A 13,609-nucleotide genomic window follows, 5' to 3' on the forward strand; every position below is an offset into this window, starting at 1 on the left:
TTGCCAAAATGCCAAATGAGTGGTGCATGCAATTCATTTAGATCTGAGGTGACATCACTGAATTCATTTTAATTAGGTCCACTTTAGCCATCTGGAATATACTGTGCAGCTCTGGTCAAGACTGAGTTTAACTATGCTTCCAGAGGTGAAAGGCAAATGACTAATCCACTGAGCCACCATCTCCTCCTCCAACACGTGCTCGCACACTCACCATATGTCATACTGTATTAGAAAAATCTTTATCAAGAACTCTAGATTTGGGCTCTTTTCCTTAAATAAGAAGTGATGGATGTTCAGAAGGAAACATCCCCTTGTAAATTGCTTTCTTTCTGTAACTTCTGCTGATGCAGTGTTGCTTACATTTCTCTAACATGTACTTCTGGCAAAATTCATTCCCTTTTAATAAAAAAGAGGGACAGAGAATAGCTGTGATTTACTGGTTTACATTTATAATAAATGTAAGATTTTAATAAAAGCATTGCCTTTGGGACTTTCAGCAGCAAAAATGTAATGTTAGTTTCAGTAGAAGACAAGGAAGTATTTTTGCATATTTATTCCTGTATTTATTAATCTATTTGTATTACTCTGTATGTGTGTGTGTGTGTGTACATGCACTCAGCTAATACCGTTGTATAGGTCTAAGAATTACTCAAGTAAAATGTTCCAAAAACTTCTAAGCACTTGATAAATGTATCTAAAACAGTTTTCTTTAAAATTTTCTTGAAAATTACTCCTAAATAGCAGATCCATTTTACTATTTTTTTAATCAGTAGTTTTCCTTCTTTTAACTGCATTGTCAGTATAAAAAACATTGAAGACATGTTTCTCCTAATGGCAGCTGAACTGATTTATCATATTATCTTAATTTCCCAGTCAGGGTAAACCAGACTAGTTTGTACAGGCTGCACAGCTATGGTTAGCTCTACTCTCCCATCTCGTTGTGTGCTGTACTAGCTTACGGAATCCAGTAATAATTCATGTTTAGTATGTCTCCAGTAACCATTAAAGGCCTAATGCTCATATGCAGGGAGCATTTTAGAAAACTGAGAAAGCCTTGTAGTTTTGAACTATGGGGGTGTATATTCCATCCCCCTCTCTGAGCTAAGCTCTGTCAATGTCCAAATGTCTGATTTTTCTTCTGATTTTAAGGAGAAAAAATTGAGACTATTCTTACTGGATTTCATGCTAAAATCAGGAAGGGACAATGTACAATAAAATCTCTTCCTTGTTGATATTGCTTCACTTTTTTATTTGACCAAGTCTCAAGATCAGAGACTGTGATACATGGTGGTTACAGCACCAAGCCTGACACAGTTCAAGAAGCTTTTGGACAATGCTCTAAGGCACATGGTATGACTCTTGAGGATGGTCCTGTGCTGAGCCAGGAGTTGAACTTGATGATCCTTATTGGTCCCTTCCAACTCAGCACATTCTGTGATTCTGTGAATTCCACATCCAAGTGTTGATGTGCATCAGTGACACCAGACCTGATGACAGCCTTAGTGAGTCTTGCTAATAGTCACTGTTTGTTACTGATAGTTACCTCTTGTACATGAGAATTCATAACTTCCTTCTCATAATACTTCTGCTGGAGAACTTAGGAATTTTTTTCTGCTATTAAACATGCATCACCCAATATCCATCTAGAGAGGTGAAAGAGGGGAAGTATTCGTGACACCCAACAAAGGATGTGGCTCTATGCCTTCTACTGCTCATTAGAATTAATTTGGCATGGCATGAATAATCAGATTCATGGGCTCTAATTTCTCTCAGATGCTGTTAGTTAAGTTGCTCAATGCTCTTTTAACTAGACAAATTAGGAAAGTGATGTGCTGTTCCTAGGAAATCAACTACCTTCTCTATAGCAAGCATGAGCTTTCACTTCCGAGTTGCTGTTATATGCTATTTTAGGTGATGTTAGAGAATAAAAATGTGTATGTGTAGAAAAAGTCTGTTTCACATGATTTTAATGACTGAGAATTAATCCTTCTACTGTTTTAAAACTACTTCATCTCCTTTCTTTATAGTTCTCTCACAGACCTGTGATTGTTCAGCTTTGATCTTTTTACACTATGCTTCACAATTTGCTCTGTAATTCTATATTTCCTGTGGGACTCAGAAAGCAAATGCCTGGACTTTTCCTATCTGGAATTGTGCAATATTGTGTGTAGTGTATATTGCCTTGGTATTTAGACCTTAAAAGTTTGTAACTGCAAGATGCCACATTTCAGAATCTCTGAGGTGAATAGATTCTTGGTTTGTTAGGTGCTGAAACTGACAGAAAACTCTCTCTGTGTGAGAAATGATCAGTACAAGAAGTAAAAATTCATGCCCTAATTTGTGGCACATAAAGCATTTAACACCAAGTTACTAATAGAAGTGTTAAAATTAAGTTCAGTTCCTATGTTTCTTGTCAGATCCTGTCATCTTTGGCTATGTAAAGATCAGGGTTAAAGCTACTGTTGCTGGAAAGTTTGAAATATAGACTGAATAAGGTGAAAATGAGGTGACAGCTGGTAATCATTCTTCTTCAATGATGCAGTGATTGTTCATGGAGCAGTAGCAACATGAGTCTGCTAATTTCACACTCTTTGAGCCAAGTGCTTAGTGTCAAAACCAGCACCAGTCAGTAATGCAAATTGCTGTGATGGAGCAGCTTCCCAGCCTCTTAGACTCCCCCAGTAGAATTCTCTGCATATGTATTTCTTTTGAAGCATTATAGAGCTTGTTAATAAATGTTGAAAAGATGCAGTCCTCCTAGTGCTTGATGAAGCTTTTGAGAGTCTTAAAGAAGTTTGTTTACCCTGTGCTTCAGTTGTTCCAGGAGTCAAAAGTAGGAAAAATACAGCTCTTTACCTTCCAGATTCAAAGTAATTTGGAAGAAAGTTAGAAACCATCTTGTGGGAAGATGAGTTGATTCTGAAAATACCTATGAAAACAGAAGATAGGGCAAAAACTATGTTTATTAAGTCAGATATAGCAGATTTTTACGTAGTGGATGGGGCAAAAACCAAAATGGTTATACTGACATTAGTAAGAATCTCTGATAAAAAGAAAAACAATATTTAAATATAAAATTGCAGCAAGTGTCAGGGTTGATTTTGTAGACACACATGCAACGAAGTACTAAAAGCTGAGAAACTACTAAGGATAAAACTGAAGTTTATCTTATCAGTTCATTTGTTTCAGTGCTTCTTTATGGTAGTTCATCGGCTGATTGACACTCAGCATGTTTCAGCTGCAGAGCAGTGACTAGCTGGCCAGCTGTCTCTGCTGCTGATAGCAGAATACGATCCTTGTCTGGTCAGTAGAGGATAGGTCAGGATTGGAAGCCTGATCACATGGGACGAGTGAGAGCTTGCCTCATCTCTGTCAGACAGGAGACTTTCCTAGTCTGAGTATCAAGGGTGGCAAGTTCCTCAAGCCTCAGGATACCTGAGCTCTGTATTTGGTTCAACACCTCAGCAGGCCGAACTTCTGTCATGCCTTTTGTAAAGTGAATGGTTGTTTATTTTCATAACCTCTCATTAAAAGGCAATTTTTGTTGTTTCTTATCCCAGAAACTTCAGTGCTTTCATAAAAGTCAGAAGGTGAGATACAGAGAAATCTTGTTAATCTTCTGATCAATTTCTCCATTCCTCAATTTATTCAGTATTTGTCCTACCTCCTGATTTCCTTCAGTAATCTACAGTGTTGATCCTGATCCTGCCATCCTACATGAGGTTGCCCTAGACCTTATTTGTGTGCCTATTTGTGCCTTTAGTATGTAACCCTGGACCCCGGTGAGAGGGTTGCTCTTCTCCTTTGGGTATTTAATCTTCAGAAATACTCTGGTTTGCTTGCATTTAGTGTGCATAAAAGCTTTTCCTGGACAGGAAACATTTTTTTTAAAAAATTGTATCTCCTCAGCTTTGTTCTACTATTCTTTTACATACTGTCTCACTGTTAAAACTGCAATCCTGCTGGACTAAGCTGGACACAGCTCCTTTCTCTCAGAACCCTCAGCCTTGTTCAGCAACTGCTTGTTGTACCCTGAAACAATGGCACTGATACTGTAGTTACTTTTTCTTATTCAGTCCTTTCTCGCCTTAGGTATTTCTACTTACAATAATGCTTGCAATAAACCCATAATCAAATCTTAAATTTTGTGAATTTAAGTGTATATTGCAGCCTTTTTAGTCCTTTGGCCTAAGTGCAATATGCATCACTATCTTTGGTTTGTGCTAGAGCTTTTTTACTGCTCACAGGTATAAAGAATGCAAGATAAAACTATAGAAATAATTATGGTATTCGGGTACCCAAACCCAGAGACAGTCTATGGAAATAAAGGATGTAGATATCCTCAAAATGTTATTGTCATTTTATTTACCATATCATTCCACTATGATTTTTTTTATGTTTTGGGTTTGGTTTTTTTTAAGAATAGTATGAATTCTAATGTCTATAAATTTTCCCCCATTTTTTATGAGAGGTATTTTAAATGTTTCATCATGGTTACTGTTAATTTAAAAATTAGGAAAAGACTAACTGAATATGTCTGTGCCTGGCTCTACACCCCATTGTCTCACAATAAAAGAAAGTAAAGCTTGATTCCGTAAAATTATGACTAACTCAAAGGGAAGTTTTTATTAAAGAAGTTGTTTTGGGAGTGATTTTATTTTAATACATTCTGAGTTGGATTCATGTTTAAATTAGGCACATTTTCTTTTTGAGGCCTGTTTTCCTTGCCTGGACTGTGCCAAGCAGTCAACAGTGAGAGTGTAAGGCCCCATGGAATTTCCAGGTGTTGGTAACATTGCAAACATTGGAGAGTCACTCCTATGGGGTGCTAAGTGTTCTTGTACACTAATCCAGTAAAAGCTGGGGACATTCAGGTCTGCGCTGCAGAGGCAGTTTCAGTTTCTGCAGAATCTTTCTGATTCAAAACTATGTTTTTAGCTTTTAGGGGATATATTGTTCGTAAAAACTACACAAGATTGAAAACCAGCACTGGGTGTGTAGCAGATCCTCAGCTTACAAGCAGCTGCTCTACTTCTGATTTTGGTTGTGAAGAAGACTGGTAAGTTGAACCCTTTGCAATCTATTCTTTAACAAAAAATTATTTCCCACACAATAAGATCTGAAAGGAGTAGATTTGTCATCCTGATTCAGCCTGCACTTATAAATCTGCCATATTCTGAGGATGGCCACCTGTAGGTTAGCAAGTTCTCCCTCCATCTTAGTTATCTCAGTGATCTCCCAGTTAGTGGAGATGTGCTGTTTGCTCTGGATTGCTCTCCTGGTTTTGTGCACTTCTTGTAAGTACCCAGAATACTGCAGATTGCAGACAGATTGCAAGTGCTCAGCATTTCAGCATTCACTGCAGTGCATGCAAGAGAAGAAAGTTACCCTCTGTGCCTAAAAAGCTCCATGCAGACCAGCAATAAGACAGGGAAAAGAGCTGTCAAGAGCAGATGGACACTTTCTGTCACTGACAGAAAGCCTAGGAATGCTGTAAACCATGGTGGTGCTCCCTTTCTTGAAGAGAAGAGGTATTTTACCACTTTAAGCAATGGATTCACTCCAGACAAATCTTCCTGTGACACCTCCTTAGGTGTGAGAGGCAAAAGGGATCTGTTACGTTTGACTCACCAGCATTGTTCTAGGACGGGTGGCTGCACTTGCAATTCTAATCCCTTTCATTAGTTTCAGTGACTGAGAGTTACAAGATCTCTCTGCTGAAGCCATTCTGGAGAAGTTAACAGTTATTTCTTTTCCAGGTATGCTCATAGCGTTGAATTTTGTTAACTTCCATGATGCTTACTCTGCTACATGCCCTAGAGCATTATTATAGAACATTGTTCAGGTGCAACCACCTGCATTCTTGGAGGTTTTTACTGCTCCAACATCTTTCCCTTGAATCAAGTATTCTATTTCAGCAAGAAAAAGATTCAGACCCCAGGACACGGACTAAATAAATAAATAAATAAATGGGTTTGGTAATGATTTGCAGGGTGAAGAACTGCATTTTACCATCACAGCTCTGTTTTGGGGTTGCTTGACTGCTCACTGGGGAATGAGATTCCTAATTTATGATTCCCTTCATGCGTATACAGTGCCTTCTGTTTCTTTAAGTCTTTAAGGGGTGTGGACCTTGTGATCTCTTTAGGACTATTGATGATCACGTGTTCATTTGTTCTCCAGTCTGCACTGATGGTTGAAAGCAAGAGGTAATAAGATGTCTGCTATCAGTTTTCTTTGGCATCCAGAATTATAATTATTTACAGTGTAAACAGACTTTTTATCTGGAGTTGTTTGGAGGCACAGAGCCTCTTTAAACTTTTTTATTCATTTAGTTTGTGTATAGAAATGGTTCTGTTCCATTTTTTGCATTAAAATCTGTCTGGAATTCTTTGTTACTCACCAAACAAATGTATTTGGATTTGGTACAACTTGGCTTGATTGTATATCTTTTGAGGCTCACTGAGATTTTATTATTTGTTTACTGTTGAAGTGAATTTGGGCTCTGTGTAGCACATATATACAGCCTTTAAAGACATTTAGCCACCAAACTTACATTGAAATCAGTGTCTAAATGCATTTAGATATCTGACCTGAAGATGTCCATGTAAAATACAGAGCCAGTGCAGGTCTTGCACCCAGTCCTGGTTGCAGTTTACAGTCAGATAGATAAATAAGTTCATCTTTTGCCTGGAGTTGGGAAACTGCCATTACTGCTGGCAGTTCTTAATTTAACCCGAACAAAAACTGCACATTATTTGCCTAATCCATACACTTCTCAGCAATGGCCTCAAGTTCCAGCGTCTTCAGCAAGGCTTGAAAATGTGAGCATTTCATAGGTAATGTTCAGAACCCTAGGACTAAATCCAGTAACTTAGTTGCCATAAATCAAGCATCACTTTTTCATGTAGCTGTTACGGGGCTGTTGTTTTAAGCACTTGGCTGTTCAGTCATACAGGAAACTTGTAGGAAACAGAAAGGTGCAGATGCTTAACACAGTAGGTGGTAATCTGACCCTAGGGAAAGCAACTTCAGTGTGGCTTCATGTACTGTGGAAAAAAAGTAAAGGAAATAAAGTACTATTTTCTCTTCATTTTCTTTTGTTTCTACTAATTTCTTTTATTTTTATTTCTTTGTCTTTTTTTTCCCCCCTAACTGGTAGTTCTGGAAAATGAGAAACGAGCTTAAAGGTACTTGGGATCAGAAAGCAAAATGGCACACAGTTTTATTGTATGCAGAGGAGTATAACTTTGCAGTTAAATGTATGGCAACCTGCTGCTCTTTTAAAGATCTGTGTAAAAGCTGAGTTATAGTGTTATATGTAAAGCACTCAGTTTTACTAAGTCATGAATTTCAAAGTGTTCAGAAAAAATGAGTACTTAAAAAAAATTAATTGCAGAGAAGAAATTGAATCTCTACACCTAGTTCATGCTCTTCAGTCAGTGAATGCAGGACATAGGCAAACTGAAGCTAATAAATTACATGGCTTTCTAATTAAATGCACACATTTGTTCATTAAGTATTAAATGTTAAAATGTTTCATGCATTTATATGCTTGACTTGATTATCAGGTTAAATGCAAAGCTGTCACAGGTAACTAAGGATGCATTGAGAGTTGGCAAATATCTCTGATTGGAGTCATGTAAATGTTAGCAGGGAAGTGGCTTTGTCTCATTGAAAAAATGTTTTTCCATTCAGTTCCACAAAGCTGCGGAAGTGTCTGTGACTCCTGCTGAAACGGGATCCTGGGAATAATTGTGCACCTGGGAAGCTGACACTAAGTTTTAATTATTCCCCAAAAATCAGGCATGTATGAAAACACTTGCCAAGCCTTTTCTTGACATCATCAGCCACTGAGAGGAAGCTGCATGCCTGTGTGGCATCAAGGAACTGAATCACAATCAAACTTTGAAACGGGCAGTTATTTTAAGGTCAAACATGATCAAGACATGAGTAAAACATGGTTCAGATGAGGAAAGTGAAAACCTTTCTGAGCCATTTTTACAAGAGCTGAATAGCAGATTTACCATTCTGTATAGAGCTGAATAGGCAGCGGAAAAGGAAGGAGTGTGATGGGGTCTCCTCTTTCACAAGGGCAGAACAGACACCAACCTTACTTAATGTCTGCCTCCATTTTGCAGTTGATCAATGCAAAAATCAAAGATGCTGCATTTTGAAATGGCATAGCTAAAATTTCAAGTTAGTATTAGGGACCTTTTGAGCTAATTTATGAATAATGTATGGAGAAGTGAGAAGTAATTTTCTAAAACATCATGTGATTTAAACTTGTTAGATTGATATATCTCTAGTGAATATATTTTTCATAAATGTTCTTGCTTAGCAGGATAATCTACAGTTCAGTGACTAAGGACCTTAATCTATGCTACCTTGTTCATCTTCTTGTTCAGACAGAGCTGTCATTCTTAAATATCTTTAAATCCCTTTAGAACCCCATCAAAGTATCTGTAACCTGTGTGTTCCACCATCATCATCTTTTCCATTTTCTTCCCAAATGAAAATTGTGTTAAGACTGATTTGATACTTCCACTGGAAAACACTTACTGTATTGTTAATCTTTTTCCTCTAGCTCACTGTACTATAGCGCAATGACTGCTAAACATCACAATATAAGTTAGTTACGTGTACACAATCAGTGCCATCATACTGTGTTGTATAGAAGAAGGCATTGTTTCCACATAGGGACTTTGTTATGCATCAGTTGGGTCTGCAACTGTAACTGTGTGTCAGTATCTCCTTGCTCCTTGGTTTCCTTTGGAGCTCTGTGTGTTAAGAGTAGAAGATACCAGACATCATCACCAGTTCACACTCTTGAACTGAGTTCATTGTGGGTTTTGGGGTTTTTTTTGTATCTTTTTACCTATTTCATATCGTGTCCAGGCTTTGGTTAGCTTAGGTTCTCAAAACCATTATTTTTAGTAATGACATTCACATGAGCCTTACAGAATCAGGATTGTATAATAGAGTCTGTACAAAGCTACACAGGCACACTGTAGCGTTTTGCCCGGGGGGTTTCGAGCTGATCTGATGAGCTCTCAACACCCCAACACTACACCCCAGAATAGCTCAGCTTTCATTAGGAGGCATAAAAGGAGCAGGAGGCTGATGTGACAGCGTCAGGAACAAAAAAGGTTTAATAAAGGCAAAATAACAAACTCAAAGCGATCCAGGTGCCACAGGCTTGTGCTCCTGGTAAAACACCTCACAAAAGCGATTTGGCTTCTTTGTTCTGTCCTTTTCTACTAAATGGCCCAGGCACGACCCTTTGGCTTATGGCCAATTAGCTGTCCCCAAACTTGAGGTGAAGTCCCCAAGGTCCTATCAGTGACTTTTCTACCTGATCACTGAGAGAAAGTTCTGGGCTCTTTCCTTTTTGGGGGACAGAGGAAGGTTCTGTCACTCTGTCCATAGGGGGCACATTCCTACAGCACACCACCTTAGATATTTAAAAATTATAGACAAAGAATCATTATCAGCATTTTTCTTTTCTACAGGAAGTATGCATGTGAAAGTCAAGTTCTAGAAATGGGTCTATTTCTGCTCTCTAATGACTTGACTGATGAAGCAGAATCTGATTACTAAATTTGTATCAGTACTAAGTGAGCAGTGGTACAAGGGCTTGAGAGGGTAGGATTTAAATTAAAAACAGTTACATGAAATGTAATGAACCACAATATGAAAGTCAATAGTGCTCCAAAGTTTACATTGGGAGGTTTTGCTAGCAGTGAGGATACACCAACTCACGTGTGCATCATAACGTTTTGTCATCACTGTCAATACCTGGTTAAGGTAGTACATTAGAGACTGCTCTTGAAGAAAATTGGCAAGTCCTTTGGCAGCAAAAATGATCACATATCTCTATAAACCATGGTAAAGGAAGATGTCTAAGAAAGATGAAAAACTAAGGGTTATAATGGTATCATTTCTCCAGTCATGAAAGGCTGATGTGAGAACAAACTGTTCTCTGTTGAGAATCAAGAGAGAAATAATGGGCTTGCATTGCAGCTCAAGAATGTTAGGTTAGATATCAAGAAAAGCTTACTAATGGTAAGTTTAGTTAAACCTTGTAGGGGTTTAGGTGTAGGTTACCTTGGAGAGTTTTGACAGCTCCATCACTGCAGGTTTTTAAAATCAGGTTAAGCAAATGTATAGGAAAAAAATAGGTGTAGCTGATTTTTCTCTGAAAATGGACATGACTTAGATGATTTGTCAAATTTTTTTTTTTATGATTTGTAAACACACAGTGACTTCTTGAACTGTACCATTTCTGAGCCAGTGGATTTGGCATTGCAAGCCAGCTTTTTATAGCATCGTAGTGCCACCAGCTGTTGCTGCATCAGTATGGGAGCTATAGAAATGGATCTAGAGGAATTCTCCACGTGTCTGCTTTACTTGCAATGGCATTGTTGCTGTGCCTGAAAAACGAGTGAGGTTCATTTCTCAATGGTGTGCTACAGCTGGAGGCCCATTGAAATAGCACAAAATGTGGATTTACCTGCATGGGCACTGGCGGCTTAGCACATAATTATAGTATCCTGTGTATCACTGAGAGATTAAACATTATTTCAGTCACATGAGCACAAATTCATTTAGAAACGGGTTTCCTGTAAATTCTCCTATTTCATATAGAAGCTCTTCTGTCTTTGTTGTGGTTTCTTTGACTTGATCTGCAGCCTTCATCTCACTAAAGTGAGGTGCACTCGGTCAGTCAACAACAAAACCTTCCAAGAATTCTTTTGATTAAAACAAAAAGAAAAATAATCACTATGTTGATATGTTTCTGTTCTTCATGGAGAGCTGATTGAAAGAGTCACATCTCTACATTTTAAACATTTTTTTTTCAGGATCTTCAGAAGAATGTCATTGGGTCTTGGTAATTTATTCCCTTACACCTTTCCCATACTTTCTCCTTGGCTGATTTCAGTTTCTGTCACGATCACATTGCAATTTCTTGTATAAGGCATCTTTTGAATATGAATTTTCACTTCTTTCCACAAGAAAAGCTGGTATAAAGGCATTCTGGTTTCCTTTAATAGTTTCACTTTCCTATTTTTAATCATAGCAAACATTGAGATTATTGCTTGTGATGGAAATACAAAGTGTGCAATCCTTGTGGCAGGCAGTAGAATCCATGGGCCTGATTCTGATGTCATATGAGCCTCTGATTACTTTACTGTTCCTAAGTTGAGTTACTTAGGATTTTTAAAGGTGTGAATGGGAATTCAGGCACAATTTTTCAGTGTCATCTAGTTTTTCCCTCCTTCCCACTCCTTTGGAATTTTTCATCTACCCACACTGGAAGGACTGAATTTGTTCTGTTCCATAAATTATTGGTTTTGCAAAATGAAGTGTATTATTTCTAGTAGAATACTTAGTAGTGTTTCTAACATTTTCAAAAGCATTTAAATAATGAAAATAAAAGTGCCATTACTTATACTGGTGATAGCCAGAGTAATTCCAAAACTAGGTATTTTTTCTCCAGCATAAATTAATCTCCATTGCTAGATTTATGTTGCTATGGTTCAGCTGCTTTCAAGGCTAAGGATAGTGAGTCTATACACTGTACAGATGTGTAGACAGACCTTAAGAATCAATGTTTCTTACTTTTTCCAATGTTTCTTGCTAATGGAGTGATTTATAGACAGCCTGTATGTGAAGACTGAGGCGTATTATAGCTCAGTAGCTGAACAGTCAGCAGCAAATTGTTGCGTTGCCTGACTGAAACCAGGCCCATGAGCCCAGATCTGCAGCTGATGCCACGTTTTCAGAAGTATTCCCTGCTAGTTTGATGTTGTGGTGGGTTGACCTTGGCTGGCTGCCAGGTGGCCACCAAGCTGTTCTGCCATTCCCCATCTTGTGAGGACAAGGGAAGAAAAATGCAATGAGAAGCTCATGAGTAACAACTAGTACTCCAGTGTGTGCTTCTGGTAGCAACAGTAATTCTGTGGAAGGCTGGGCTCCCTTGCTGCAAATACAACCCAATTTAGGATTGTTTTCATCAGAAATAATGCATCACTGGGATCCTGACAGACAGTTGGGGTTTAGGGGCTTCCAAATTCCGGAGGCTGATTTTTGCTAGCTTAAGCTGTACAGAAGGGAAGTTGCTGATTTTTACCTTTGTGCTTTAAACAATTACATAAGGTTCTAGCTGTGGCAAGGTTGTGTATTTTTTTTAGTAGACAACAGAGATTATTTTCATGCTGCTTATTTAGATCCAGATCCAAACCACCACGAAACCTGAATATTTAAATTTATATGATGATTCAGTCTGCTTTTGGCATTGTAAGCCATTTGCAACATACTGGTCTGACAGCAAATTTTGATTTTGACATCCACCACAGTGATATTTGAGGATTATTAATCATTTTTACCTTATATTTGATTTTTTTTCAGAAATACTGGGGAAAAGGGGAGTGCATCATCTCAAAAACTGCTTGAGGAAATTTTGGGGAAAAGTGGCAGGTTATCTAACCAGTACCACTAAATAAATTATTATCTAAATAATGTATATACAAGATAAATAGTAATAAAGAGCTTTATAGATAATATAGTATGTGCACAAATGCAGTGTAAAATACAGTCTTAGACACATGTTATACTTTCCACTTTAAGAAGTGTGTTAGTACTGAATGATAATGCATTTCTAAAATGGATCCCTTCCTTTCCTCCAAGGAAAACACAAGTTTTAATTCAATTTACATTTTAGGGAGAATGTTTTTCTTATCTTTCTTTGTGTCAAAGAATAAAAGGGCACTTAAATTCCCCTTATCTAACATGCAAGTTTGAAGTTCCCTCATGAAATTGAAACATTACAGAAAAGATGAATGTTTACTGTTTATGAACTGCATTCTGTTTTGACAATGAAAAAGTCTTTGTATTAATCCCAGTTTGAGGACCATGAGCCTATCAAATAATTTCTATGACCCTCAATTTTTTTAACCCACTAAATGAAATTGGTAGCATCATTTTTGGTATTGCATTACTGAAGATTCTGAAACAAGTTGTCTGGGTGGACTTTACTGTTGAAGAAATCCATTGACTTCAAAGGCCTGACAAGGAGGATCACAGCCTGCAGAAGGTTTTTATGTTACTTTAATCAGCATTAATGAAGTAGGAGTTGGCCTTTAATATTTTTATGGCGACATAATGTGATGGTAAAATAGTAACAGACATAGACAAAGAATCTAAGACATCTTACTTCTTGCTCTGTCTTTAACCACATGGCTTTAGGAGAGCACATATGTTTCACTTCTTGCTCATCCATCAGATTTTGAGTGTCTAAGTTTGAATTATGTAAAAATAGCTTTTCACAGCCCTGGGAAAAAATATTTAATGTAAAATCTTAGCAAATTAATACATTACTTCATTGAATTCTTGTAAACTCATTTTACACATCTGCACAGATGTGCAAATCTTTAATGACAAATTCATTGCTCATAACCGGTTGTTGTGTTTTAACAGTGTGCACTTTCTTATTAGAGAAAATGGGACTGGTCTGTCTTTTTTTTCTGAATTGGTTGTATGTGCATATTTAGAAATTGGGGGAGGGAGAAAAGGGAAAAATCAACAAAAAAGTGTGTATGCCAGTAAA

General features: G+C 37.6%; 1 protein-coding gene across 9 annotated transcripts in view; it reads left to right on the forward strand.

Moving 5' to 3' along the window:
* Nucleotides 1-13,609, forward strand: part of MYO3B (myosin IIIB) — a 199,356-nt gene that overhangs the window by 141,037 nt on the left and 44,710 nt on the right. For all 9 annotated transcript variants that reach the window (XM_038141810.1, XM_038141806.1, XM_038141805.1 and 6 more), the window contains one exon: nucleotides 4,939-5,059. In XM_038141810.1, the coding sequence (XP_037997738.1) occupies nucleotides 4,939-5,059 (121 nt within the window). The remainder of the gene's footprint in view (nucleotides 1-4,938; nucleotides 5,060-13,609) is intronic.

The sequence above is a fragment of the Motacilla alba genome, chromosome 7, assembly GCF_015832195.1.
Source record: "Motacilla alba alba isolate MOTALB_02 chromosome 7, Motacilla_alba_V1.0_pri, whole genome shotgun sequence".
Lineage (NCBI taxonomy): Eukaryota > Metazoa > Chordata > Aves > Passeriformes > Motacillidae > Motacilla > Motacilla alba.